This window comes from Sturnira hondurensis, unplaced genomic scaffold, assembly GCF_014824575.4.
Source record: "Sturnira hondurensis isolate 20B ecotype Veracruz unplaced genomic scaffold, ASM1482457v3 Scaffold0004136, whole genome shotgun sequence".
In the NCBI taxonomy this organism is placed as follows: domain Eukaryota; kingdom Metazoa; phylum Chordata; class Mammalia; order Chiroptera; family Phyllostomidae; genus Sturnira; species Sturnira hondurensis.
In genome coordinates this window covers 45,029,774-45,056,741 of record NW_028076767.1, presented here as the reverse complement: position 1 = coordinate 45,056,741, position 26,968 = coordinate 45,029,774, and the positions used below count along the sequence as shown (strand labels likewise).

The window sequence follows — 26,968 nt, the reverse complement described above, 5'->3', positions numbered from 1 at the left end:
CATGTCCGATGATCATTTGGCACTGAGTCTGGACAAACACAGGGAAACTCTAAGCGTCCCCTATGCTCCTCTCCAGTCACTCTCTGGCCCCATTCTCCAAGAGTAAGCTCTGTCCTCACTTTTAACATCACAGGTTAATTTTGTTGATATTTCCCCTTAATATAAATAGAGTCATTCTCAATCTGTCATATTTCTTTTGCTCTATATTATGTTTGTAAGATTCATCCAGATTTGCTCACTTTCATTGTGGTATACTACTTCATTATGTGAATACATTATATATATCAAAATTTCCCATTTTTACCGTTTTAAGGGTACAATTCAGGGGCAATAATTATATTTATAATGTTGGTAAACCATCACCACTATCTATTTTTAAAACATTTTCATCACCCCAGTTCCAGGCAAGATGGAGGTGCAGGTAGAAACACTTCACTTCCTTGCACAACCAAAAGAACCAGTTCAAAAACAATGAGAACTGCCAGAAAATCAAACTGCATGGAAGTCCAACAAACAAGGAGTTAAAGAAGAAACATTCATCCAGACTGGTAACAGGGGGCGGAGATCAAATGCAGGGACAGGGGCTGAGTGGGGTTGGAAGCAGGGGCAGAGAGGATGCGTGGCAAGGCGGGCGGACCTGGTGGGGCAAACAGTGGCTGGTTGATGGGACTTCCTACATTTGCATGTGGATGAGCTGGGAGGAACAACTAGGGAATGAGAGAAAGTGCACAACCCAGGGTTCCAGTGTGGGGAAATAAAGCCTCAAAACCTCTGGCTATAAAAACCTATGGGGGTTGCAGCAGCGGGAGAAACTCCCAGTCTCATAGGACACTCTGTTGGAGAGACACACAGGGTCCTAGAATGTCCACACACACACCCGACCAGGAATCAGCACCTGAGAGGGCATAATCTGCTTGTGGGAAGCAGGGGAAGTGATGGAGAGTGGGGTGAGAGCTGAGCAAATGAACAAGTGGCACTTTTCCCTCTCTGACCCTTCCCCCACATGCAGTGCCACAGTGCAGCAAAGTGGGTTGCCCCCCCATAAATACCCACTCCCCCACTGTGATGAATATCCCGATGCAGTGAAGGGACTCTGCCCCTAACAATGTAACAGGCATGCCAAGACAAAGAAACGTGGCCCAAATGAAAGACCAGATCAATGCTCCAGAAAAAGAACTAAGTTACAAGGAGATAGACAACTTATCAGATGCAGAGTTCAAAATATTGGTAATCAAGGTGTTCACAGGTGATTGATTTGGTTGCAAAAGGAAGGAAGAAATGAATACTACACAAAGTGAAATAAAGGAAAACACACAGGGAACCAACAGTAAGGAAACCGGGACTTAAATTAATCATTTGCGGCAAAATTAAGAAATAAACATCCAACCAGAACAGAACTCAAAAAACTGAAGAAAGGCTAAGGAACCTCTGGGACAACTTTAAATGTTTCAACATCCGAATCAGAGGGGTGCCAGAGGAGAAGAGGAAGAGCAAGAAATTGAAAACTTATTTGAACAAATAATGAAGGAAAACTTCCTCAATTTGGCAAAGGAAATGCACTTCCAGGAAGTCCAGGAAGCCTAGAGAGTTTCAAAGAAGGTGGACCCAAGGAGGAGCACACCAAGGCACATCATAATTATATTACCCAAGATGAAAGATAAGGAGAGAATCTTAAAAGCAGCAAGAGGAAAGAAGTTATTTATAAATGAGTTCCCATAAGACTATCAGCTGATTTCTCAAAAGAAACATTGCAGGCAAGAAGGGGCTAGAAAGAAGTATTCAAGTCAAAAGGCAAGGACTTACATCCAAGATTACTCTGTCCAGTAAAGCTTTCATTTAGGATGGAAGGGCAGATAAAGTGCTTCCCAGTTAAGGTAAAGTTAAAGGAGTTCATTGTCAACAAACCCTTATTATTTGAAATGTTACTGGAACTTATCTAAGAAATAGAAGATCAAAAACTATGAACAGTAAAATGACAACAAATTCACAACTATCAATGACTGAACCTAAAAATCAAAAACAATAACTAAGCAGACCAGTATAACAGGAACAGAATCACAGAAATGGAGATCACACGGAGGGTTATGAGTGGGGAGGGGGAAAAGGAGAATGGGGGAAAATGGTTCAGGGAGTAAGAAGCATAATTGATAGGCATAAAATAGACAGGGGGAGATTAAGAATAGTATAGGAAATATAGAGGCCAAAGAACTTATATGTACGACCCATGGATGTGAACTAAAGTGGGGGAAGATGCTGGAGGGTGGGGGTGTTGGGTGGAGTGGGATAAAGGAGAGGAAAAATTGGGACAACTTTAATACCATAACAAAGAAAATATACTGTAAAACATAAAAAGAATGAGAGACTAGAAAAAATGCTGTTAAAAGCATTTGGAACTTGAAAAAAATAAAACCTTTTCATCACCCCAAAGAAATTCTGTAACTTTTAAAAACTGTTATTTTAGCCCTGGCTGGTGTAGCTCAGTGGATTGAGCGCGGACCTGCGAACCAGACGATTGCGGTTCGATTCCCAGTCAGAGCACATGCCTGGGTTGCAGGCCAGTTCCCTGCAGGCCAACTCCCAGCAGGGGACGCACAAAAGGCAACCATACATTGATGTTTCTCTCCCTCTCTCCTTCCCTTCCCCTCTAAAGATAAATAAATAAAAATTTTTAAAAATTGTTATTTTGTTGCAGTTGTCCCAATTACTGTGCCTCCCACCTCTGCCACCTGTTGCTCTCCCCCGCAAAATTCTGTAACTTGTAATGGTTTCTTTTAATAAATAGAAATTTTAAATTTTAAATTAACCACTTTGCCAGTCTTTTCTTTTGTGGTTGGAACTTTGTATTCTCACCCCCAGATCAGGATTGGTAAAAATTGTAGCAACAATGGTAATGTATTTGTAGTAAAGGTTACAATTTATAATATGCTTCCATCAGGTCAGTCTGTAAGCTCTGAGTCAGGAGCAGTGTATGCAAATGGTGGCCCCTGGACTTGTGTGTCACTCCAGGCAATGCTGTGGACCATCTGTTTTGTTCACAGCAACTAGTAGGAGCTCAACAAACATTTGTTGAGTTAATTGGCTGTACAAAGAAGGCAGTGGGTGAACATCTTGTTTGAATAGGGATGTAGAAAAGGAAACTTTCCTGGGTTAAATGAAAAAAGAATGGAGGAAAAGAAAATCAGGACAACTTTAATGCTATTAAATGATAATAAAAAAGACCCCAGAGGGTTGTGGAGGAGCTAAAATAGGTCAAACACTTTCAAGGCACTCTCACGCACAAGTTGAGGAAATTACTAACGTTGTCGTTGCCTCAAAGAGAAGCAAAGTGTAGTTGCAGGGTAGTTATTAAGATAGGAGAGAAGGAAGGAAGGCAAGAGGGGAGAAAGACAGGTACACTGAAGAACAATTAATGACTTTTCTTCCAGGGTTCTTATGTTTTGAGGCCTGTGAAATGAAGGGTATCACTGCTACTTGTAAAATGAAGATAATGAGAGGTCCCTCTGAGGGTTGCTGTGAATCTTAAATGTGATCACTTGGAAGAAATTTCTTGTACATAGTAGGCACAATGTTTTCTGTTGTGTGAATTTCAAGAGAAGGTCTGCTGTATATGTGGAGGCGAGGTAGAAATGGATAAGTTAATGTTATAAGCATTGTGTATGTTTGTGTTCCCAGCAGATAGGGCCTTTTCTACCTTCTGATGATAAGGGTAGCATTGGCCACAAGTTGGGTCAGATTTATTTTTCTGGCAGAGATTTAGTGGACCTGGCAGAGAAGAGACGCTTTTCCTCTGTTGTGAAGTTGTGGTGCTGTGGTCTAGAGCTGGGATTGGGGGAGGCCCGTAAGTAGAAGACAGCAGAGCTGAGGCTCACTGAGAGCAAAGATGGGTATACGTCCAGGTTCATTTCCCCCTTCCCTCCATTGATCTAATATGATCTTATATGGTTCTCTTTTTTGTTTGTTTTTAGCCTTTTAATTGTTTTTATTACTCAAATAAGCTTTATTTGTTAAAATTTAGCTTTCTGACCCTGTGCTTGTACCTTCAACACTTTCACAACGATGTCCCACTCCCCAGTGAGGAGAGCACACTTGGTCCTGACACGGGCACACTGAGCACACGTGGATCCAGCACAGGCCCCACTGGTGGGCTTTTTGGTTTCAGACAACCTCCTTAGGACTTTAGGCCTCACAGCACTAACTCGGCCAAGTCAGCCCGGGCACATGCCACATGCAGATTTGGGTGGTTTCTCCACCTTCTTGGAATGAAGATAAACAGTTCTGTTCGCAGGGGGTCTGGACAGCCTAGCTTTGTTGGAGGCTGTATTGGAGAACAGCCTTTGATAGTGTGTCAAACACTGGACCATTGCGAGTGCCTGAAGACGCCAGCCCCAGAGAGCTAATATGGTCCTCTTCTTGGCTTAAGCTAGTTCAAGTTGGGTTTTTATCTCTTGCAACTAAGAAAGTATTGATAAATACAAAAACAATTTTGAAGTATTTGTATTAGTTTTTAAATTCTCTGTTGAAGGTACCTACTTTGATTTTGGAAGCAATGATGTCACCTGTCATTTATAGCTTTTAACTCATTTGTGTGGTTTAATTTGAAAAGCCAATTTAGAAATATCACCAGATTTTTCTTTGCATTAATTAAGATGGAATACATTAAAGCACAGTTTTTAGATACCATTTTTAGCTTTCTGTAACTGCAGTATATTGCATTATTTATTCAATGTCTTCAATAGAGTAACTGTAGCATGCTTAAATGTAATTTTATGAGGTATAACATTTAAGTGAGTACAGAGTGTTTAGCTGACTTTCAATCTGGCATTCCCTCATGAAAATATGATCATTGTAGGAATTCGCATAACACAACACAATGATTTGAGAGGTGATTTAGAGAAGTTTTAATATTGCACTAACGCATGGAAAGAGAAAAATGTCCTACTTCCTGGATCCAAGTGGTAGAAGTCCCAGACACTGTAGGAGAACCAGAGATTTGGGAGCCTGTCATATTGATTCTGAAAGCTAAGGCAATAAAATAATTCCTACCTGGACAGACACTTGATTATCTTATTCATCTCAAATCCTACTACTGATTATTATCATCAACTGTTTTTATTGAGGTATAATTTCATAACATAAAATCCACCTGTTTTTCGAGTAGAATTCAATGACTTTACATAGTTGTACAACCATCACCACAATCCAAATGTAGAACATTTCTGTCATTCTGAAAAGATCCTTTGTGTCTAAGAACTTTCTGTTCTTACCCCTTGGTAGGTTACAGATTCTTTCTCTATAGATTTGCCTTTTCTGGATAGTCCATGTAAATAGAATCATTCAATACACATTATTTTTTTGGTGTCCGACTTCTTTATTGACATAAAGCTTCTGAAGTTCATCCATGCTATAGGACATCAGTACTTCATTCCTTTTTATTATGAAACAGTGTACTGTTATGTGAATATGCCATATTTTGTTTATCCATTTATGAATTGACAGACCTTTGGATTGTTTTCAGTTTTCTTTTAAATTTACCTGTAAGTCTTTGTGTAGATTTGTGTTGTAAGTTCTCTTAGGTAGATTCCAGGAGTGGAATTGCAGGGCTCTATGGTAAAATTATGTTGAACTTTTTAATTAACTGCCAAACTGCTTCCCAAGACGCTGTACTATTTTACATTCCCATCAGTAAAGTAAGAGAATTCCTGTTTCTCCACATCCTTGCCAACATTTGCCATTGTCTGTCTTGTTGATTACTGCCATACTAGTGGGGATGCATAGTGGTAGTTTATAGTTTAATTTGTATTTCCTTAATGTCTAATGATGCTGAGCACCTTTTTTTTGTCTATTGGCATTTATATAACTTCTTTGGTTAAATGCCCATTCACATTTTTTTTTTGCCCATCTTTGATTGGGTCATTTGTGTTCTTGTATTACTGGTTATTTTTAATGGTTTTCAGATTGTGAAAATGTCTAATATCATCATGATCAGAATAGGTGGGAGATCTGGCAAATGTCCAGGTTTCTTTATATGTACTACAATGTCTATGGAACTAAAACAGGGGGGAAGTATTTAAATTTTTTTATTGTTGCATAGAACAAAAGAGGCACTGGTGTCAGTGGTGGACTTTTGTAGGATTTAAGATTGTGTGGAAACCATTGTAGGGTGCTGGAAAAGCTGCATCATCGTGGTCAAGCAGAGCAGACACCCTTGTTATTCTAAACAGGAAAGCAATCCTGGAGAGATACCAGTGAACTTCCTTAACCCATACCAGTACACTGCCTTAACCCACAGACACACTGATTAGTGAATATGTAATAGTTTTACCTTAGTTTGAAATGTTCCTGGATTTTATTTGGTTTATAACTTGATGATATTTGAAGAGAATTATTGAGCAACTTTTGAATTACTTGTCACTGTTAAATAATAACTGTGAAATGCTTTATTAACATAGGGGGTCAGGACAGGTGAAATAGAAAGTTTTAGTTATGTACAATTCACTTATAACACTGGGTTATGGATTGGAAATACTCTTATTCTACTTCCCTTGGATTGCTTCTCCTACTTTTTTTCATTCTTGGTTGTCCTCTGTTATGGGTTACTATTTGTATAAATATATCCAGCTCTCTGGAGGTGAGCTATGGGAAATTAATAAATTATAGATTTTTACTTCTTCAGGGATTGTATTCATTATCTCTTTCAAGATTCAGATTTTGCTATATAGGGCATTATAACCTCTGGAGATTTTGATTCCGTAGTTCTGAGATGGGGCCTGGGATCCATTTTTGTGAGGTGAAAATAAGGTGATTCTTAGAATCAGGCAAGTTTGCAAAGCTGCGATGTGGTAAAAATACTGTGTTTTGGGGCACGTAAGTCACCTCTTTAAATTTTATTTCCTCTATTAATAACACTTTATAGGATTTTGAGAAGATTAAAAGAAATAACATATATAAAGAGCAGGGCCCATACAAATTTGTAACAGCCGTTATCTATCGTAATTATGTTCCATTTAACAACAATAACCTGGTAAGTTTGAGCACTTAAGAGCAACAATGAAGAAGACTCATTCTTTGCCTTCAAGAAAGGTACCAATAACCAGTGGGGTAGAGATGAATTTTTTACAGGAAGGCAGTAAGTCATTATCAAATAAATTCAGAGCCATTTTTTTGAAGACAGAAAATCAGAAGCAGACACTGCTAGAATAGGGTGTGGAGTGAACTTGTGGGGGCGGAGTAATATGGGAAGTAGGAAAGATAAGGACCCAGAGGCAGGAAATGATAAAGCATCTTCATAAAACAGTGAACAGTTCCAGCGGTCTCTTTCGCGTGCCAAACTTGGAGCAGTATCAGAAGATAAGGATAGATAGGTTGAATTTTGAGAGATTTAAACAGTTTGGCTTTTGTTTCAACTAAAGATTTTGCACGGGATAATGATTAATCTGGTAATGGTGTAAAAGTAAGAATTGATTCCAGTGTGAAATTAGGAGGTTCCTTGAATAATAGAATAATACTGTTGAATTACTGTAATTCAACAGTAATTATAGATTTGATAACAGTGGGAATTTATATCAAAACGAAATGCAGATACTTTAAAAATACATGTGAAAAATGTGTATAATTTCTATAGTACAGGTAAATCACATTATCCACATTAAAGAATTTTCATAGTAAATGATACAGCAGCTCTTAACTTTGAGAGCTAAGAGTAAATAGAGCAGCGTCCTAGGCGACGTGTGCGCAGACGGAGCAAACACCGCAGCCGTAGGGGGCGTGTGCAGGGGCCGGACTCGGGCGAAGGTGCGCAGCGGCGCCGGCTATCGCGAGAGTTGGGCAGGCCGAGCACTCGCAGCAGTCAATTCCGCCCCCCTCCCGGGAGGAGCCTCCAGCCCTGAGATCTCCAAATTCTGAGCTCTCATCATGGCGGCGGCGGCCGCGGCGGCCGTCGGGGGGCCGCAGGCACCCCAACCCGAGCTGCCTGCTCCCGGGCTAGCCCTGGACAAGGCGGCCACCGCCGCGCACCTGAAAGCGGCCCTCAGCCGGCCGGACAACCGGGCAGGTGCTGAGGAGCTGCAGGCGCTGCTGGAGCGGGTGCTGAGCGCGGAGCGGCCGCTGGCCGCAGCTGCGGACGGCGAGGAGGCGGCGGCGGCCGGCGGCGGAGGCGGTCCAGGGGCGGCCGAGGAGGAGGCCCTGGAGTGGTGCAAGTGCCTTCTGGCGGGAGGTGGCGGTTACGAGGAGTTCTGCGCGGCTGTGCGGGCCTACGACCCTGCGGCGCTCTGCGGCCTGGTCTGGACAGCCAACTTCGTGGCCTATCGCTGCCGGACGTGCGGCATCTCCCCTTGCATGTCGCTGTGCGCGGAGTGCTTCCACCAGGGCGATCACACCGGGCACGACTTCAACATGTTCCGCAGCCAGGCCGGGGGCGCCTGTGACTGCGGGGACAGCAACGTGATGCGGGAGAGTGGGTGAGTGGAGCCCTCCCCCGGGGCGGGGGGAGCAGCGGGAGGTCCAGGCTGGGGTTTGGGGAGGCCGGGAATGGGGATCCGGGAGCCGATACTGAGCTGTCAAGGGGAAGGCGTGGGGGAGGGTGCAGCCACATGGGGATGGAGGTGTCTGAGCTGTCAGCGGTGGAAAGGGGTAGGGAGGAGGGGAGAACGGAGAGCATGTTTAAGGAACCCGGCTGTGAATTTTCGGGGGAAGACAGGGCGAGTGAATGAGAGCAAGAAAAGAGCCAGTGCTTGGGGTAGGAGGAGGAAAGGATATTTGGGGAATCTGATCGAGCTGTCAATTGTGTACTTGTTGGGAAAGGCAGTATAAAGCTGCTTGGTTCTGGGAAGAAATAATGATGTGGTTTGGCTTGGCTGGGAGGGGTATGTGGACTGAATTTGGTCGCAGGATGATGAGAGGCGAGGAAGTGGCCTTGCAACTGCAGGGGCGGACAGCTTGGGGAAAGGACTTCTGAACTGTCGTGTGTCTCTTTATGAGCGAAGGAGCTCTTGAGCTTATGGGGGTTGAGGGAGGAGGGAGTGGGAGGGGCCTGCATGAAAAGTGACTGTTGAGCTGTCAGTTGAGTATTTGGTGTGCTGGAATGACATCTAGAATTGGGCTACTGAGCAGTCAGTTATAGAAATACCCTCCATACCAGAAGAACAAACAGAAAACTGGGAGAATTAGGAGTCAAATGTTAGCTCTTCTCCATTTAAAAGGGTACCTTATTCACTGTCTACTACGTGCCATCTTTCTACAAAGAGACACTTAACAAAATGCTTTTTCAATAGGAGCAAGGTACACCAGGGTGTTAGGACTTAGGACAAAAGACATTTCAGAGGTTGCAGTGAGTTAAAGAGTTAGTGCATGTCTAGGGAAGCCCTGGGAAAAGAAAAAACTTAGTGACTGAGAGATTTTAGCTGGGCAGTAGTTGAAAGAACTGTAGCAAATCCAGTTATTCAAGTTTTTCGAATTTTAGGTCTTATAGAGTATAATCCGTTTAGAAATGGACACTATTTTCTTTTTGGAGTACTTGTAGGTTACTGTTACTCTAGAATGTTTGTAACTAGGTAAAAGCAACGTTCCTAGGATATTAAGCATGAATAAGACATTGATGTACTCCTTAAATAGTTCAGGAGTTAGAGGAGGCTTCTCTGCAGAGGGAATAAGAAAAAAGCTTCAGAAAGGTGTTTAAAGATTGTTACCACTACTACTAATGTTACTATTAGCAACAGTAACAGTTGCAGCTAACATTCAAGAGCATGAAGTGTCAGACTGACACTTAAAAAAATGCCTTTGAGCTCTGGCTGGCGTAGCTCAGTGGATTGAGCACGGGCCTGCGAACCACACGATCGTGGTTTTCGGTTTTCGGTTCGCGGTTCGATTCCCAGTCAAGGCACATGCCTGGGTTGCAGGCCAGTTCCCAGCAGGGGACTCGCGAGAGGCAACCATACCTTGATATTTCTCTCCTTCTCTCCTTCCCTTCCCTTCTAAAGATATATCTTTAAAAAAAATACCTTTGAGGCCTGCTGGTGTGGCTCAGTTCAGTGGAGCATTGTTCTGTACACCTAAAGGTTTTAGGTTCAGTTCCCAGCCAGGGCACAAACCTGTGTTTCGGGCTCTAATCCCAGGTTGGGGTGCTGATGTTTCTCTCTCTCTTTCTCCCCGCTTCCTCTTTCTGTAAAAGCAATGAAAAAATGCCCTCAGGTGAGGATAAAAACATTTTCAAAAATTAGTACTTGAATAGAAAAAAGAATATAGCTAAAAAGTCAAAAAATAAAAGATAAAAACATGGTTTGAATGTCCCTCCTATCTTGTTTCCCATCTGCTCAGTTTCTCTTAGTGCAAAAACCAAGAAGGATGAATATGTATTTTGATTTTTCAGTCTCTTGTATGCAAAACATAACATACCAATGCACTGTTCTATACATTTGCATTTTTCATTTATCTAATAGGTCTTTCCATGTCAGTACCTTGGTGTACTCTATTTAAAAAACCAAAACTGCAGCTTGGTGTTTGATGTCATGCATCTGTCATATTTTATTTGATCATTACTTTTGATGGACATTTGGGTCCAGTATGTGATTAAAAAACCCCTGGTATAATGTCTTTTTACACTTGTGCAAGAATATCAATAGGATAAATTCTCAAAAGTGGGATTTCCAAATTGACCTCCATAAGGCTTAGTACTAAGCAGAGAATGAGACTACCTGTTTTCCAACAGCCTTATCAACAGTGTTGTTAAACCTTTGGGTTTTTTCCCATCTATTTGGTAAACAGTGGTCAGATATTAACTGCTTTCTATGATTTAACTCATTTAATCTTCTACAACTCTGAGATTATTGCTCTTGTTATCCCCATTGTACAGAAGAAGGTGGGGCACAGTTTCTAAGAAGGTGCTCAGGATTACACAGGTAGTGATTTAGGCATGCTGGTGCCGGAGCCTGACCACTGACCACTTCTCTCTGCTGCCTCTACAAATAACATTCTTGTCTGCACATCCATTTAATACTATGTGAGTGTTTTTAAAAATATACCATTCTTGTTTGGGCCTTTTAAATTCTTTTAAAACTTATATTTTAAAAAATATTATAGGCATTTTTTAAAAAAAACATAGAGGAAGGAGTTGAAACAATTCTTTACTGCTATTTGGTCATTTTTACTTCTTAGACTAGTTCAGTGTTTAGGAGCTTCTCAAAGAACTAGGAAATAATATTGATTCTTTCCTGGATTCTTTCCAGGGTAGTTACCATGTTGATCTAGATGAGAAGCAAATCTGATGTCTAATTATAATGCTGCAGTGCAGGAGTCGAACTGTGTTACTGAGTTTCTTTGAAGGAACTCATACGGGTTGAGGGCATCCAGGTTCTAGACGGTCCACATACCAATCTTCCAGCATTTACCTTTACTGACGTCTCTTGGATAGTTAATTTAACCAGTCTGACAGCCCTTTAGGAGTTGATATATAGTATTTGAAGATGTATTATGGTCTATCTGAAATGTAGAACTATTGCCTATATGTGCCAGCAGTTTCCATGTTCAAATTCATAAAGGACACTAGTCGATTATAAATGGTGTTATGGCTATCTAATTATTGTGAAATTTTTACAACTCACTGGGTTGGGCAGAATAATTCTTCTGGGCTACACACCTAATCTACTGCTCTGAGAGACACAGGTGGGTTAGCCCGCACTGCAAGTTAAAAGGCTGTTACTTGAACCTTTTTAGAATTGGAAACCACAAACAAATTATGTCAGTGTTCCTGGTAGGCGAAGCTGGATTACTCTGGCATGGACAGAATATATTTAACTTTTCTCAACTTTTGATGTTTCTTAAAATCCTTTTAGGTTGCTAAAGATTGGAGATGTGTTGATTTGGGGTTGTTATTCAAACTGTCCTAGAAGTTTGTAAACCCTATTGTTCAGTAGATTTTAAGGAAGGATTTCACTTTTCTTTGTATCTGTGTTCTTAGTAAAAGAGAAGAAATCCTGCTAGTTTTAACCCTTTTCCCAAGTAGTCTTGACTGTCATGGGTAGGATTGGAGATGGGGAAGAATCTTAGAGCTCTCACCAACTGTATTACTATTTAATTTTCAAATATGTAATTATACCAATATGAGGGAAGGGTTCGGTAGTATTTATATAATACATGTGGTGGTATTAACAAGTATACAAAGCAAAGGAAGAAAACAACTGTGAATTCATTTGTCAGATGAGATCACAAAGGCAATGCAAACTATATATTAATAACTGTGTGTATAACATCATAGTTTTGCTACTAATAAGTAAGTGCAGTCATTGTCACAAATGTTTATAGATGGATCAGCTAAAAAAAGTAATGGAAAATGTAGAATAATGTCTGACTAGTTTAGTGTTCTGATGGTAACTAGAAATTGGAATTTCAAACATTTAGTTCTCAAATTCAGTGCAGGGGATGACCATTTTCTTGTTCTATCCCGTGTGATACATATTTTTGCCTTGCCTCCTTGCTGGTTCTCCCTTACAGATTCTAAGCTCCTTACAAAGTAGGAACCTCATCTGGCTATCACCTGGAAATCAGAGTTTGGCACAGTCTTTTGCACTTAGTAGGTGCTTAGTAAATGTAGGGATTAACTGCATAAAATAGTGGCTGTTAACACCTAAAAATGTGCCCTAAGATTATGGGGCTTCAGGCATTGATTTTTAAATCCATGGCATCCCCGTCTTTTTTCAGACTACTTCAGGGATAATTTCTTAATTTCAAAAGTAATGCATATTGGTCATAACATAAAAATAAATGGATAACCTAGAAAGTAAAAGTTCCTATTTCTTCTACTGTACTCCTCAGTGAGAGATCTCCCTTACTTTGTTTTGAACTTTGCTGGACATTAAGAGATGTTAGTTATAGTTTACTCAACATTTGTAGATGTTTTGTCGTGGGAAATTTTTAGGTTATTTGGTCTGCAGCAGTGGGCTGCAGTGGGTTGTGGGCCAGGTCCCCAGTAGGGGCATGTGAAAGGCAAAAATAAATGAAACCAATAACTAGTTTGTTGAAAAGCTAAACAAAATTGATAAATTTTTCACTAGGCTCATCAAGAAAAAGAGAGAGGATCCAAATAAATAAAATAAAAAATGAAAGAGGTGACATTTGATACCACAGAAAATACTATGTACAATTACATGTCAATAAATTGGATAACCTGGGTAAGAAATTGGTAAATTGTCAGAAACCTACAATCTTCTAAAAGTCAGTCAAGAAGAAACAGAAAACCTGAACAGACTTACCAGGAGCTACTAATGAAATGAAAAAACTCCCAACAAACAGAAGTACTAGACCATCCTGGGTGGGTTGCCCAGTGGTTGGAGTGCCATCCCATACACCAAAAGGTTGTTGGTTTGATTCCTGGTCAGGGCACATACTTAGGTTATGGATTCAGTCCCTGATTGGGGAGTGTGTGGGAGGCAACCAATTGATGTTTCTCTTTTACATCTCTCTCTCTCCCTCTCACTCTCTCCCTCCCTCTCTCTCTCTAGAGAGAGAGAATTAACATCATTGAATTGTCCATACTACTCAAAGCAAACTACAGATTCAATGCAATTTCTATAAAAATACCAGTGTCATTTTTCACAGAACTAGAAAAAGGAACACTAAAATTTATATGGAACCACAAAAGACCTCAAATAGCAAAAGCAGTACAGAGAGGGAAGAACAGAGTGGAAATACCATGATACCTTTTGTTAAACTCTATACAAGTCTATAGTAATCAAAACAGTATGGTATGGGCATAAAAATAGACACAAAGATCAATGGAAAGTAATAGAGAACTCAGAATTAAGTCAACACCTACGTGGTCAATTAATCTATGACAACAAGGGAAGAATATGCAGTGGGGTAAAGACAGTCTTTTCAATAAATGGTGTTGGGAAAATTGGAGGTATACATGCAAAAAAAATGAAGCTAGACTACTGTTTTATACCACATACAAGAATAATCTAAAAAAGAATTAAAGAGTTAAATATAAGAACTGAAAGTACAAAACTCCTAGAAGAAAACATAAAAAGCTAGCTCTTCGACATCATTCTTAGTAATATTTTTTTTGGATATGTCTCCTCAGTCAAGAGAAACAAAAGAAAAATGTGTGGGACTACATCAAATGAAAGATATAGTTGCACAGTGAAGGAAGCTATCAACAAAAAGAAAAAGACAACCTAATGAGTGGGATAAGATATTCATCAGTAATATGTCTGATTAGGGATTAACATCCCAAATATATAAGGATCTCATAACACTTAATACCAACCCCCAAACAATCTAATTAAAAAATAGACAGGAGACATGAATAGACATTTGTTCAAAGAGGACACAGAGATGGCCAATAGCCATGTGAAAAGATGCTCAACATCCCTAATCATCAAGGAAGTGCATATTTAAACCATAGAATGAGATATCACCTCACAACTATCAGAATGGCTATTATCAATAAAACTGCAAATATTTGTGAGGATGTAGAGAAAAGGGAACCCTTGTGCACTGTTGGTGGGAATGCTGATTGGTATAGCCATTATGGAAAATGGCATATAGGTTCTACAAAAAACAAAAATAGAACTACCATGTGACTCACCAATTCCACTTCTGGATGTTTATCTGAAGAAATCTAAAACTCTAATTTGAAAAGACATATGCACCCTTATTTATGTTCATTACAATGTTAGTTACAATAGCCCAGATATGGAAGCAGCCTGTGTCCATTGTCAGTAGAATGGATAGACAAGAAGAGGTGCAAATATTCAATGAAATATTACTCTCCCATAAAAAAAATAATGAAACCTTGCCATTTACGACAACACGGATGGATCTAGAGGGTGTTATGCTAAGTGAAATAAGTTAGAGAAAGGCAAATACCATGTAATTTCACTTATATGTGCAATCTAAAAATCAAAAATAAAACAAAAACAGACTCATAGATACAGAGAACAAAGTGATGGTTGCCAAATGGGAGGGGGCTTTAGGGGCTAAGTGAACAAGGTGAATTGATGGAGAAGTACAAATTGTCAGTTACAAAATAGTTACAGGGATGTAGAGTACAGCATAGGGAATTTAGTCAGTAACATTGTAATAGCTATGTGTGATGCCAGGTGGGTGCTAGACTTATGGGGGGGGGTGTCACTTTGTGAATTATGTAAATGTTTAACCACTATATGGTACACCTGAAACCAGTATAACAGTGAATGCCAAGTGAAAAATAAAAACAAAACAAAAGCAAAAAACATAAAAGCAAACAAAACAAAAAACTGATTTTCAGGAGATGCCTGATTCAGGAGGGTAGTGGGGGAACCGTAGAGTTTGCTGGTTTGGCCACAGACCAACTGTTGTATCAGTATACAACATACAGATTCAACTCTAGCCTTAAGTTGAGTCCACATTCCCTTTTTTTAAAAATTTAAATTTAAATTTTTTATTTAATTCTTATTCAAGTACAGTTTTCTATCTTATATTCCCAGCCCTGCCCCCACCCCAGTGCTCCCCACCTCCCTCCCCTTTCCTTCCCCACCTTAATTATTGTCCATGTGTCCTTTATACTTATTCATGTGAGTCCATCCCCTTTCCACATGTGAGTCCATCCACATTCCCTTTACAAAAAACAAACATAAACCCTCAAACAGATCTCAGATATATCTTGAAGTTAGGTTTTATCCAAATGAAGATACTTTATTTTTTATTCATGATCTCAGCTTGTAACACTTTTAAGATGTTTCTGTGAAATTGATGAATAATATTTGCCACTGGAATATTTATAACTGTCATTTCTAATTCCAGAGAAGTTCTATTTTGGAAATCTTTGTCAACAATAACATTTATCAATTATGCTCATGAGTTACTTTAAGCAAAATTAAGAATCTTATTTGCATCTACCTTTCAACTCATCTTATTTGCCAGTCAGTGGCCTGCATTTTTGGGCTCAAGTTCATCCATGGTTTAATAGCTTCAGGTCTACTGGCCCATCTTCTTTTTAGAGCTGAATTTAGCTCTTGATATAACAACATTTTACCTGTGTACTTGAGTGAAGTTTTTTAAAAATATATTTTATCGATTATGCTAGTACAGTTATCCCATTTTCCCTCCTTCACTCCTGTCCACCTTGCACGCCCCCTCCTAGCCACATTTCCCCTCTTTAGTTCATGTCCGTGTGTCATACTTAGAGGTTCTTTGGCTTCTACATTTCCCTTACTATACTTACCCTCCCTCTGTCTATTTTCTACCTACCATCTATGCTACTTATTCTCTGTACCTTTTCCTCATCTCTCCTCCTCCCACTCCCCTCCATGTGATCTCCATTTCTGTGGTTCTGCTCCCGTTCTAGTTGTTTGCTTAGTTTGTTTTTGTTTTAGGTGTGGTTGTTAATAATTGTGAGTTTGCTCTCATTTTACTATACATGTTTTTTTGTCTTCTTAGATAAGCCCCTTTAACATTTCATATAATAAGGGCTTGGTGATGATAAACTCCTTGGACTTGACCTTATCTGAGAAGCACTTTATCTGTTCTTCCATTCTAAATGAAAGCTTTGCTGGATGGAGCAATCTTGGATGTAGATCTTTGGATTTCATGAATACTTGAAATACTTCTTTCCAGCCCCTGCTTGCCTGTAAAGTCTCTCTTGAGAAATCAGCTGAGAGTCTGATGGGAACTCTTTGTAGGTGACTGTCCCCTTATCTCTTGCTGCTTCTAGAATTCTGCCAATTTTAATCTTGGCTAATGTAATTATGATGTGCCTTGGTGTGTTCCTTCTTGGGTCCAACTTCTTTGGAACTCTCTGAACTTCCTGGACTTCCTGGAAGTCTATTTCCTTTGCCAGATTGGGGAAGTTCTCCTTTATTATTCATTCAAATAAGTTTTCCACTTGTTTCCCTTCCTCTTCCCCATCTGGTACCCCTATAATTTGGATGTTGGAACATTTAAAGATGTCCTGGAGGTTCCTAAGCCTCTCCTCAATTTTTTGAATTCTTGTTTCTTCATTCTTTTCTGTTTGGTCATTTTTTTCTTCCTTCTGCTCCACTCCATTGATATGAGTTCTGGTTTCCTTCCCACCACTATTGGTTCCCTGTGCATTTCCCTTCGTATCACTTAGTTTAGCCTTCATTTGTTCCTCTACTTTGTGACTAAAATCAACCAGTTCTATGAACATCCTGGTCAGCAGTGTTTTGAACTAGGCATCTGATAGGTTGGCGATCTCTTGGTTGCTTAGAAGTATTGACTCTGGGGCTTTGAGCTTTTCTTGAGCCATAATGTTTTGGTCTGTTTGCACCTGTTAAGTATGAGGGGCAGAATCTTAGGTGTTCACCAGGGTGGGGAGATCCAGTCACTGGATTGTGATGCTGTATGTGGGGACAGAGTTAGAGAGGGGCAATGGCATTTGTTCTGTTCTCTCTTGAATTTCGGTCCCCTCTGCTGCTTCCTGCTAGCAAATTGGGCCCTTCTGGTGCTTCCTGCTAGCAAATTGGGCCCTTCTGGTGCTGGTTCCTGGGTGTGTGGGCTTGTGCACCCTCCAGGACCTGTGGGTCTCTCCAACAAACTCTCTATGTGACTGGGAGCCTCTCCTGGCACCTTGACCCCCAAAAGTTTTTCCAATTGGTGCTTTTAGGCTTTAATTCCTGTTGCTGGGGCCCTAGCCTGCCCGGTCTGTCTCACTGCTCACTTCTTTGCTGGGTTTATCTGAGTGTGAATGTGTGACCACGGTCAACCAGCTGCCTTATGCCCTCACTGGGTCTGCCCATTGCCGCTCCATGCTTGGGATCTGCCAACTGCCACCTGCATGCCTGGGTTGGTCTTGGCCGGAAGTTCTTGAGTGAAATTTTAATCTTGGCCTTTGGTCATTTTGATTCACAGGTTCAATTCTGATAAGCGGAGGAATCAGAACATATAAGGCAAACCTATTGTATTTTATGACATTTTAAAATATTAGTGGAAAATGAAATAGTCTGAATAGGCTATATTGTTTTTTTAAGTTGGGTAAATTATTTTTTGTAAGAGCATAACATTTTTTTCTTATGGTAGATGGTGCTCTTTTAGTATTATTTGCTTGACAGTATTGATTAAAATTATGTTATTGAACCCAGCCGTCAGTTGGTTGAATTGTTGTCCTGTAACCAGAAGGTTGCAGGTTGCATTCCCAGGCAGGGCACATATCTGGGTAATGGTTCAAATCTTGCTCTAGGCGCATATGATCCTGGTCTGGGTGAAAATGGGAGGTAACCATTTGGTGCTTCTCTTACTCTAAATGCAGTAAAAAAAGTCCTCAGGCGAGGATGAGAAAAAAAATTGAAAATCATGTTATTAAAAGGTTTCAGCTCAGTTGTTCTTGGATGTATAATTTGGTAAATTGTTCCAGTTAAATATCTTGTTAGAGAAACCTAGGTTTTCTGCATACCAGAGAGTATATGCTGACTATTTTTGTTTATCCCCTTTATATCCAGTTGAATGAAGATGTTTTTTTCAGACTTTTGGTCAAAGTGGAGGTGTAGGTAAACACAGCTGCTTCCCCACACAACCACAGCAAAAATTACAACTAAAATGCAAAACAGCTGTTACCCAGAATCATCAGAAAGTTGAACTGTATGGAAGTTGGACATCCAAGTAATTAAAGAAGTTACATTCATCCACATGGATAGGAGGAGTAGAAGGGCAGAGACCCAGGGACATGGAGATGTTGAGGCGTGGAGTAGGTGGTCCCACACTCATGTATGGTAGATAAAAATTGGGAGAGATACCTCACAAGTGAGAGAGCCCAGCCCCACTCCAGACAACACAACCCAGGTTTCCAGCACCAGGAAGATAAGGCCCCATAACTTCTAGGTATAAAACTAGTAGGCGTTAGGGTGGCAGAGGAAACTGGTATTCTCAGGCATCTACTCTTAAAGGGCTTACAGTGGACTTCGGACTTATGCAGACTCACTCCCTCTGGGCTCTAGTGCCAGGGCAGTAGCTGGAGGGGCACCAGTGGCACCTAGGGAGAAACGGAAGTATCTGGCATCAGGGTGAGTGCCAGGTGGATAGCTTCACCCCAGACAAAACTCCAGAGGCAGGGCCATTGTACCCCTTCAGAGCCCTCCCCCACACAGAGCCACTGAGTGCAACACCATATCTGAGTCTCCACCAACGTGGTTCACACAGGATGCCCACCCTGGCAATTACCTAAGGCTCTGCCTCATACAACTTAGTGCACTTTTCTACATAGGCCATGCTACTAAGACAGGGAGTCAAAGCAGCTCTACCTAATATATAGAAACAAACACAGGGAAGGTTCCAAAATGAAGAGACAAATAAACTTTCCCCAAATGAAAGAACAGATCAAAATTCCAGAGAAGGAACTAAAGATTGAGATAAGCTATCAGATAAATAGTTTAAAAATCTGATTGTTAGGATGCTCAAGGAACTCATTGGGTACTTCAACAGCATAAAAAAGACCCAGGCAAAAATGAAGGTTACACTAAGTAAAATAAAGAAAAATTTATGGCTCATCAACAGTAAAGTGGATGAAGCTGAGAATCAAATCTACAAATTGGAACATAAATAAGAAAAAAACATTTAATCATACCGTCAAGAAGAAAAAAGAATAAAAAAAACAACGAGGCTACGGATCTTATGGGACAACTTCAGATGTACCAATATTTGAATCATAGGGGTACCAGAAGGAGAAGATGAAGAGGAAGAAATTGAAAACTTATTTGAAAAAAACTTCCCTAATTTGGTGAAGGAAATAGATATACAAGTCCAGGAAGCACAGATAGTCCCAAACAACATGGATGCAAAGAGCACTGCACCAAGACACGTCATGCTTGAAATGCCAAAGGTTAAAGATAAAGAGACTGGTAAAAGCAGCAAGAGGAAAGCAGAGAGTTACCTACAAGGAGTTCCCATAAGACTCTCAGCTGATTTCTCAAAAGAAACTTTGCAAGCTAGAAGGAACTGGCAAGAAGTATTTAAAGTGATGAAAAGCAAGGACCTACAATCTATTTTACTCTATCCAGCAAAGCTATCATTTAGAATGGAAGGGCAGATAAAGTGCTTCTCAGAAAAGGTAAAGCTAAAGGAATTCATCATCGCCACGCCAGTATTATATGAAATTTTAAAGGGACTTATTTAAGAGTAAAAAGATCAAAACTGAATATTAAAATGGCAATAAATTCACAACTATAAACAGTTGAGTCTAACAAACAAGCGGAACAGAAACAGAATCACAGATACAGAGATTATTTGGAGGGTTATCATTTGGAAGGGGAAGGGGAAGAATGGGGGAAGAAGGGAAGGGATTAAGAAGTACAAATTAGTAGGTACAAAGTAGAGAGGAGGATGTTAAAAACATTATACGAAATTGAGTAGCCAAAGAATTTATATGCATGCCCCATGGACATGGACTAAGGGGGTGATTGCCAAAGAGAATGGGGGTACCCGTGGAGGGGAGCAAAGGGAGAAAATTGAGTTCAACTGTAATAGCATAATATGTAAAATATATTAAAAGAAGAGATGTTTTTTTCAGATAACAAAGACCTTGATATGAGGAGAGTCTGTTCTTTCAGGTTCTTACAGCCTAGCTTATTATTCGAGAGTGGTAATTTCACTCTTATCAGTAAGCCGGTCCTTGGTCTAGGCTGAAGTGTCAGTGTAATCATGGGGCATTTCATGGGATCATGATGGCCTGAGAAAGTGAAAGTACTACCCCTAGCCTTAATCTTACAGTAGAAAGGGGTGTAGCTGGGAATTTCTTTAATTCTTCTTGTGTGAAAATCATGGGAGCCTAATTTTATAATCCAGATACCACCTTTCACCTGCCAACTTGGTGATGAAGAATCTCAATAACCAGCAAATGACCTGGAGGAAGCAAACATATCCTTGAAAGTTACAGCAAACTTTTCAATATTTACTTACATTTTTTAGACAAAGAAAATGCAGACAAAATATGCATTTGTTTCTTAATGTCTTCAATCATTCAGTGAGGGTTCAGATTTTCCCATTTTTCTTATAACTGATTTCTCAGGGTCGATTTAGAATTAGGATTCAAATAAGGTCTTCATAAGATCTCTTTCAATTTATAGCCTTCCCACCTACCCTGCCTAGCCTCCTTTTTCCCCTTCTTTGCAACTAGTTGAAGTAACCACATTCTGGGTTTTGCCAATTACATCTCCGTTCCTCTGTTTATTATTTCCTGTAGACTAGTAGTGGATCTAGGGTCTTTATCAAATTTTAGGTTCTTTTGTGTGTTTTTATTTTTGGCAGGAAAACTTTATAAAAGTGTTTTATACTTATTGTTGCATCATAGGAGGAGCCGCAGACTGTCTTCTTACCTTTTCTTTAGTTATGATTGATCAGTGGCTTCAGGTTCATCAGTCTGATTCATTTGTTATAAAGTTCTGTATTTAAAAGATTTTAGCAGCTATTGACGTTCATTGTCCAGATCCATTATTTTATTAGTGGTTCCAAAATGGTGACATTTTAATTGAATTTGCCTTTTATATTTTACTGAGAGTTTTTCCAGCATCTTCTACTCAAAGTTTCAAGGATCGTTTATATTCACATCTGTATCACTAGACATGTTTTGCAAAGATCTTGTACTGAAGGGCTGTGCTGTTCTCAAACATTTAGGAAATGCAATATGCTGTATCTTTTTGGCTATCTGCAATGCATAGCATCTTAAGAAAATCCATAGTAAAGAAATTGGTAAGTTTGAATAACCAAAGGTTCAATGGTTAAATTGAGGGAAATATTATTTTTGAGTTATAACAATTTAGAATATTTTGTCCACTGAATATTCTGCCATTACCTTAAAATCAGTATGTCAAATTGAATTAATTATGTGTTTTCCCAAAATAGTGTATGTAGATTTTTCCTTTCCTTTCTTTTTTAAAAAATTATTATCATTTTTTTCTGCTATCAGAAATCCCAGGTAATAGTGGCTTAAACCTTGAACACATTTACTGCAGCTCAGGACTAGTTCAGCAGCTAATTAATGTCATTGGGCACCCAGGCATTTTATTAACTTTTGTTCATCTCTTAATTTGTGTACTTTTGGTCTTCATTGTCTCATGTCTAGGGAAAAACAAAGGAATGGATTTTTGTTAGATGTCTAGCAGTGTTTGCTATTGTCATTCTTGATTGACACCTTTCCTTTTCTGCTGCTTACATGTTTGGTACCAAGACCTGTTCTTTTATTTTGCCTGAGATTAGTCCTTTTCATTCTCTAATACGAACGAGATGGAGATATCCTATCATGGAATAGGTTAGAATGTGATAAAGGCTTAGGTCACATTATAACCTATTCCATGATAAATTACTGTTTTCCTGCCCATAGTAAGTCATAGTCCAGTCTAACATAGGCCCAAAAGTTCTGCTTTACATATATCACTCCCTTGCTAAAATAGCTTCCCATTGTTTATAGGCTGAAGTCTAGATCCCTTACCTGGTGTTAAAATTTTCCACAGCATGGTGGTTACCTACATTGCCAACCTGTCACCACCATTGCAGTGAGATCCTGTCCTTTTTTTTTTTTTTTTTTAGCTTACTGTATATATTCCTGTCCTAAAATTCTGGTTGTACCTTTTTCTACAAAGAACAGTGATAAGTTTTACTTTCACTGTTAAGCACATCTGTAGGGGCAGCACTCCTGTAGCCTAAGTACAGTATGGATTGATAGTGAAGGATTTGATTTTCTGAATTTAAACAGTTTTTAAAATCTCTGGTTTATATCCCTACAGATGAACTTTCAGTAAAGATTTGCTGATGAAGACCTGCTCCATGTCTGCCTCATTTATTTATATCCTCTTCACACATATTCAGATTTTTAGTGAATTCGTTAATTGTGTTATATTTTGTGTTTGTTGAATTGGTTGGGAGAGTGTTAAAGTACATCTCTTCAACTACATACGTATGTCTTTTGAGAAGGCTGTGTATGCGAAGTGGGCTCCCCCTGCCAAATGAAGCCAAGAGGTGAAAGAATGGGGTACTGGAGACAAATCTAGCTTGTTGGTTTTTAGAGTTTTATAGGGAACTTACAGCAATGCAGTTCTACGCTGCATTAAGACAAAATGGATCCCCGCACCATCACCTCCCAGACCACCTGTTTCACATTTCCCTAAGCAATGGACCAAAGTACTTCAAAAGGAATGCAGGGGTGCTGGAGGGGAGCAGAGGGACCAGGTACCAGGTGCCCTGCACCAGGGCGATTTAAAAATTGATAACATTGAAGGTGCCTTGCCCCTGTGAAGTGGTGGAGGAAGGATTCATGGTCATTCTTGATTAACCTAGAGCCTCAGAAGGGGGGAAGGGGAAGGGCTCAAGGGTCCTGGCCCAGTTAGTTTTAAAATGAAGCAATCTTTTCAAGATGGAGTCAGCTCTATTCTCACAGTGTGTGTATTTACATGAGTTATTCATGAACTTTTCTTCCCTATGAATCTGAAGTTTTCTTTACAGCAATATCTAACTCTCAAGCCACAAAGTCAAATGAAGGAACACAACACTCCTTATGATTCAAGGGCTCGGAAGAAAAAGACAAGTTGAAATTTTTTGTTTTCTTTTCTGTGTTACTTTATTTCCTCATTGTGAATTTATTAGAAATAATGTAGACAGATTCTACTCAGTGTAGAAGATTCTACTTCAGCTAGAAGTGTACTTTTTAGTCATCTTTGAGATTTTTTTTACAATGAAGTAATTTGGAAGCCTTCTTAGGTTGTAATTTATTTTTAAATTTTAAATTGATTTTAGAAAGAGGAATGGGGGAGAGAGAGCAAGAGAGAGAAAGAAACATCACCATTGTTGTTCTACCTGTTTATTTGCCCATTGTTTGATTCCTGCATGTGTCCCAACGGGGGATGGACCCTCCAAACCCTCCCCACCCCCTGCATATGGGGAGGAGGCTCCAACCGACTTGAGCTACTAAGCCAGGGTTGTGATTATTTTTCTAATCACTTTTATGTTATATAATACTCTTTAAAACTATTTTCAACTATAAAACATTTTCAGTGTATAGAAAAGTACAAAAATAGCATAACAGATATTTTGTACTTAACACAGATTAATAAATATTAACCTTTTGCCATATTGTGTTAGAGTCTTTTTTGGTTAGAAAACTAAAGGTCATTTTCTCTTTTCCTTTCTCTTTCCCTCCACAGAGGTTACCATTATCCTGAAATTCCTGTATCATATCTGAGCATGTTTTTGTACTTTTACTACATTTAGACTATACAATATTTGTTTTAGTGTTAAAATTTTACATGAACTATTTTATATTATATGGATTACTTTGGAGTTTGCCCTTTCATTTATCATTTTGCTAATATAGGCTAGTTCATTTGCTTCTAAGTACTATTAAGTATTTTGTAATATAGTTCAATCATAGGCTGCCTATCTATTTTTTTTTCCCGAGGGACAGTTAGATGCTTTACATTTTTCCTTGTTTCCAAAAAGTCTGCAGTGAATATCTTTGCATATGGTGTGTGTATGTCTACTAGAATTTCTTAACTGTGGATCAGCAGGAGAAGAATAGCTGGGTCACAGAGTGTACTGGTCTTCAGCATTATGGATACTTAAGAATTGCCTTTCAATCTTTTGTCCTATTTATTCCCAATTATACTTCCCTCAGGAATTTGAGTTCTGTGTTTTTTCACTTGTTAAAACTTGTGAAATATATATTGAGATCTATATATATAAATTCTTGCCAATCTGTTGGATATAAATGTTGTATACGTAAAATTTGCATTTGCCTGACTACAGTTAAAGTTGAACACCTTTTCGTATGTTTTTAGGACATTTGGTTTCTTACTTTGTTAACTGCTGGTTCTTATTCTTTGCCTGTTTTCTACTGGGTTTTTGTTTGAGCTTACTGAATTTTAAGAATAGGACCTGTATTCTAGGTACTGATCCTTGGTTATGTGGATTTCTAAGTTTGTCTTTCAGTCCGTGGCTTGTCATTTCACCTTGTAATACGTAATAGTGTTGTAAAAAGTTTTAATATAAAAATACAGCATTTCTTCTATAGTTTTTATTTTTGTGCCTTTTAAAAGCAATTCTGCTCTGGCTTGTGTGGCTCAGTTGATTGAGTGCTGGCCTGCAAACCAAAATGTCGCTCTCCAATACCCAGTGAGGGTATGTGCCTGGGTTGCAGGTGGGTTCCCTGGTGGGGGGTATGTGAGAGGCAACCACACATTGATGTTTTTCTCCCTGTCTTTCTCCCTCCCTTCCTCTCTGTCTAAAAATAAAATAAATAAAATCTTTAAAAAAAGCAAAGCAATTCTCTCTATCTTGGTTTAAAAATACTTGTATGTTTTCTTCTAAAAGATTTAAGGTTTTACACTTCATATTTAGGTCTTTAGTCCAACTGGAATTTATTTTTATGTGTAATGTGAACTTGAGATCTAATTTTATCTTTTTCAATATGAGGATCCAATTGTATTCATATAATGAACACCTTTTTCTCTATTGATCTGTAGTTCCCCCCGTCACATACCAACTTCCTCTGTGTCATAAGCTGTTGTATTATGTCTCTTGCAGTGTCATACTACGTTAATTATTATAAGATTAGAATAAAGTCTTGATATGGCAGGATTTCCCTCATTATTCTCCAAAAGAATCTTGGCTGGTTTTTGTCCTAAACTCTTTCGTTTGAATTTCAGGGTCAGCTTGACAAGTTCTATGAAAAATTCTTGTTAGATATTGACTGGAATCACATTAAATTTGAGCCCTTTGCTTAAGGAGACGTACAAAGATAGTCATTGTAATACTGTTTGGAATTGGGGAAAGGTGGAAACAATGAGATTAGTAAACTGTGGTTTAATCATGCAGTGGAATACTTTACGGTAGAATACATATACCGCCGTTTTTATAGTATTAAGTCTACCTGTTCATGGGAGTAAATTCTTTTTTCTTTCAGCAAAGTAATCTCCAAAAATTGCATATCTTTTGTTTGATTTGTACCTAGATAACTTTGCCATTTTTGTTTATACGATAAATGGTATCATGATAGATTTTGTCTAACTCGTTTATTGATTTTTTAAAAAATTCTATTTATTTATTTATCTTTAGAGGGGAAGGAGAGAGGGAGAGAAACATCAGTGTATGGTTGCCTTTTGTGCATCCCCTGCTGGGAAATGGCCTGCAGGGAACCGGTCTGCAACCCAGGCATGTGCCCTGACTGGGAATTGAACCACGATCCCCTGGTTCACAGGCTTGTGCTCAATCCACTGAGCTATACCAGCCAGGGCTGTTTATTGACTTTAAAAAATATTTTATATTATAAAAATTTACAGATGATATTGATTTAAAAAAAAAATCAATTTATTTATTTTTAAAGTGAGGGGATGGGAGCAAGAAAGAAAGGGAGAGAAACATTCATGTGTGCTTGTCTGTCACGCACCCCCCCGCCCCCCCGCCCCCCCGCCCCAGAGACCTGGCCCACAACCCAGGTATGTTCCCTGAGTGTGAACTGAACCAGTGACCCTTTGGTTTGCAGGGCGGGACTCAATCCACTGAGCCACATCAGCCAGGGCCAAATGCTATTGAGTTTTTATATTGATCAAGCAACCTTCTGAAGTCTCTTCTGGTAATTAATTGTTGCTATTTAATTTAATTAGAAAGACCATTCAGACTGGAATTCCACAGTAGCTTTATTGAGATATAATTGACAAATTAAATTATGTAAGTTAAAGTGTATAATATGATGATTTGATAAATGCATATATTGCAAAATGACTAGTATAATAAATAAGGTTAGTTAACACATCTACCATGTCACATGGTTACCTTTTTATCTCACTAAATTTCAAGTATACAACACAGTGTTGTTAACTATAGTTGCCATCCTGTATATTAGATTACTGCAAATTATTTTATAACTAAGTTTGTAAAATAAGCTTACAGAGTTTATACTCTGACGAATAACTCCTCATTTCCCTTACCCTGCAGTCCCTGGCAACCACCATTCTATTCTCTGTTTCTGTGAAGTTGACTTTTTCAGATTTCCACATAT

At 39.2% G+C, this 26,968-nt stretch overlaps 1 protein-coding gene and 1 pseudogene across 6 annotated transcripts in view; one reads left to right on the top strand and one right to left on the bottom strand.

Annotated features, from left to right (window-relative positions):
* Positions 1–4,004: 4,004 nt before the first annotated feature.
* Positions 4,005–4,361, bottom strand: LOC118985161 (60S ribosomal protein L34-like; annotated as a pseudogene).
* Positions 4,362–7,860: 3,499 nt separating this feature from the next.
* The window catches only part of UBR3 (ubiquitin protein ligase E3 component n-recognin 3), a 207,497-nt gene continuing 188,389 nt past the window's right edge, over positions 7,861–26,968 (top strand). For 4 of the 6 annotated variants that reach the window (XM_037044493.1, XM_037044492.1, XM_037044491.1 and 1 more), the window contains exon 1: positions 7,862–8,456. In XM_037044493.1, coding sequence (XP_036900388.1) covers positions 7,912–8,456 — 545 coding nt within the window. In that variant the 5' untranslated portion in view covers positions 7,862–7,911. Of the gene's footprint in view, positions 8,457–26,968 lie in introns of all 6 variants that reach the window. The other 2 variants (XM_037044489.1, XM_037044488.1) reach the window with 1 other exon arrangement.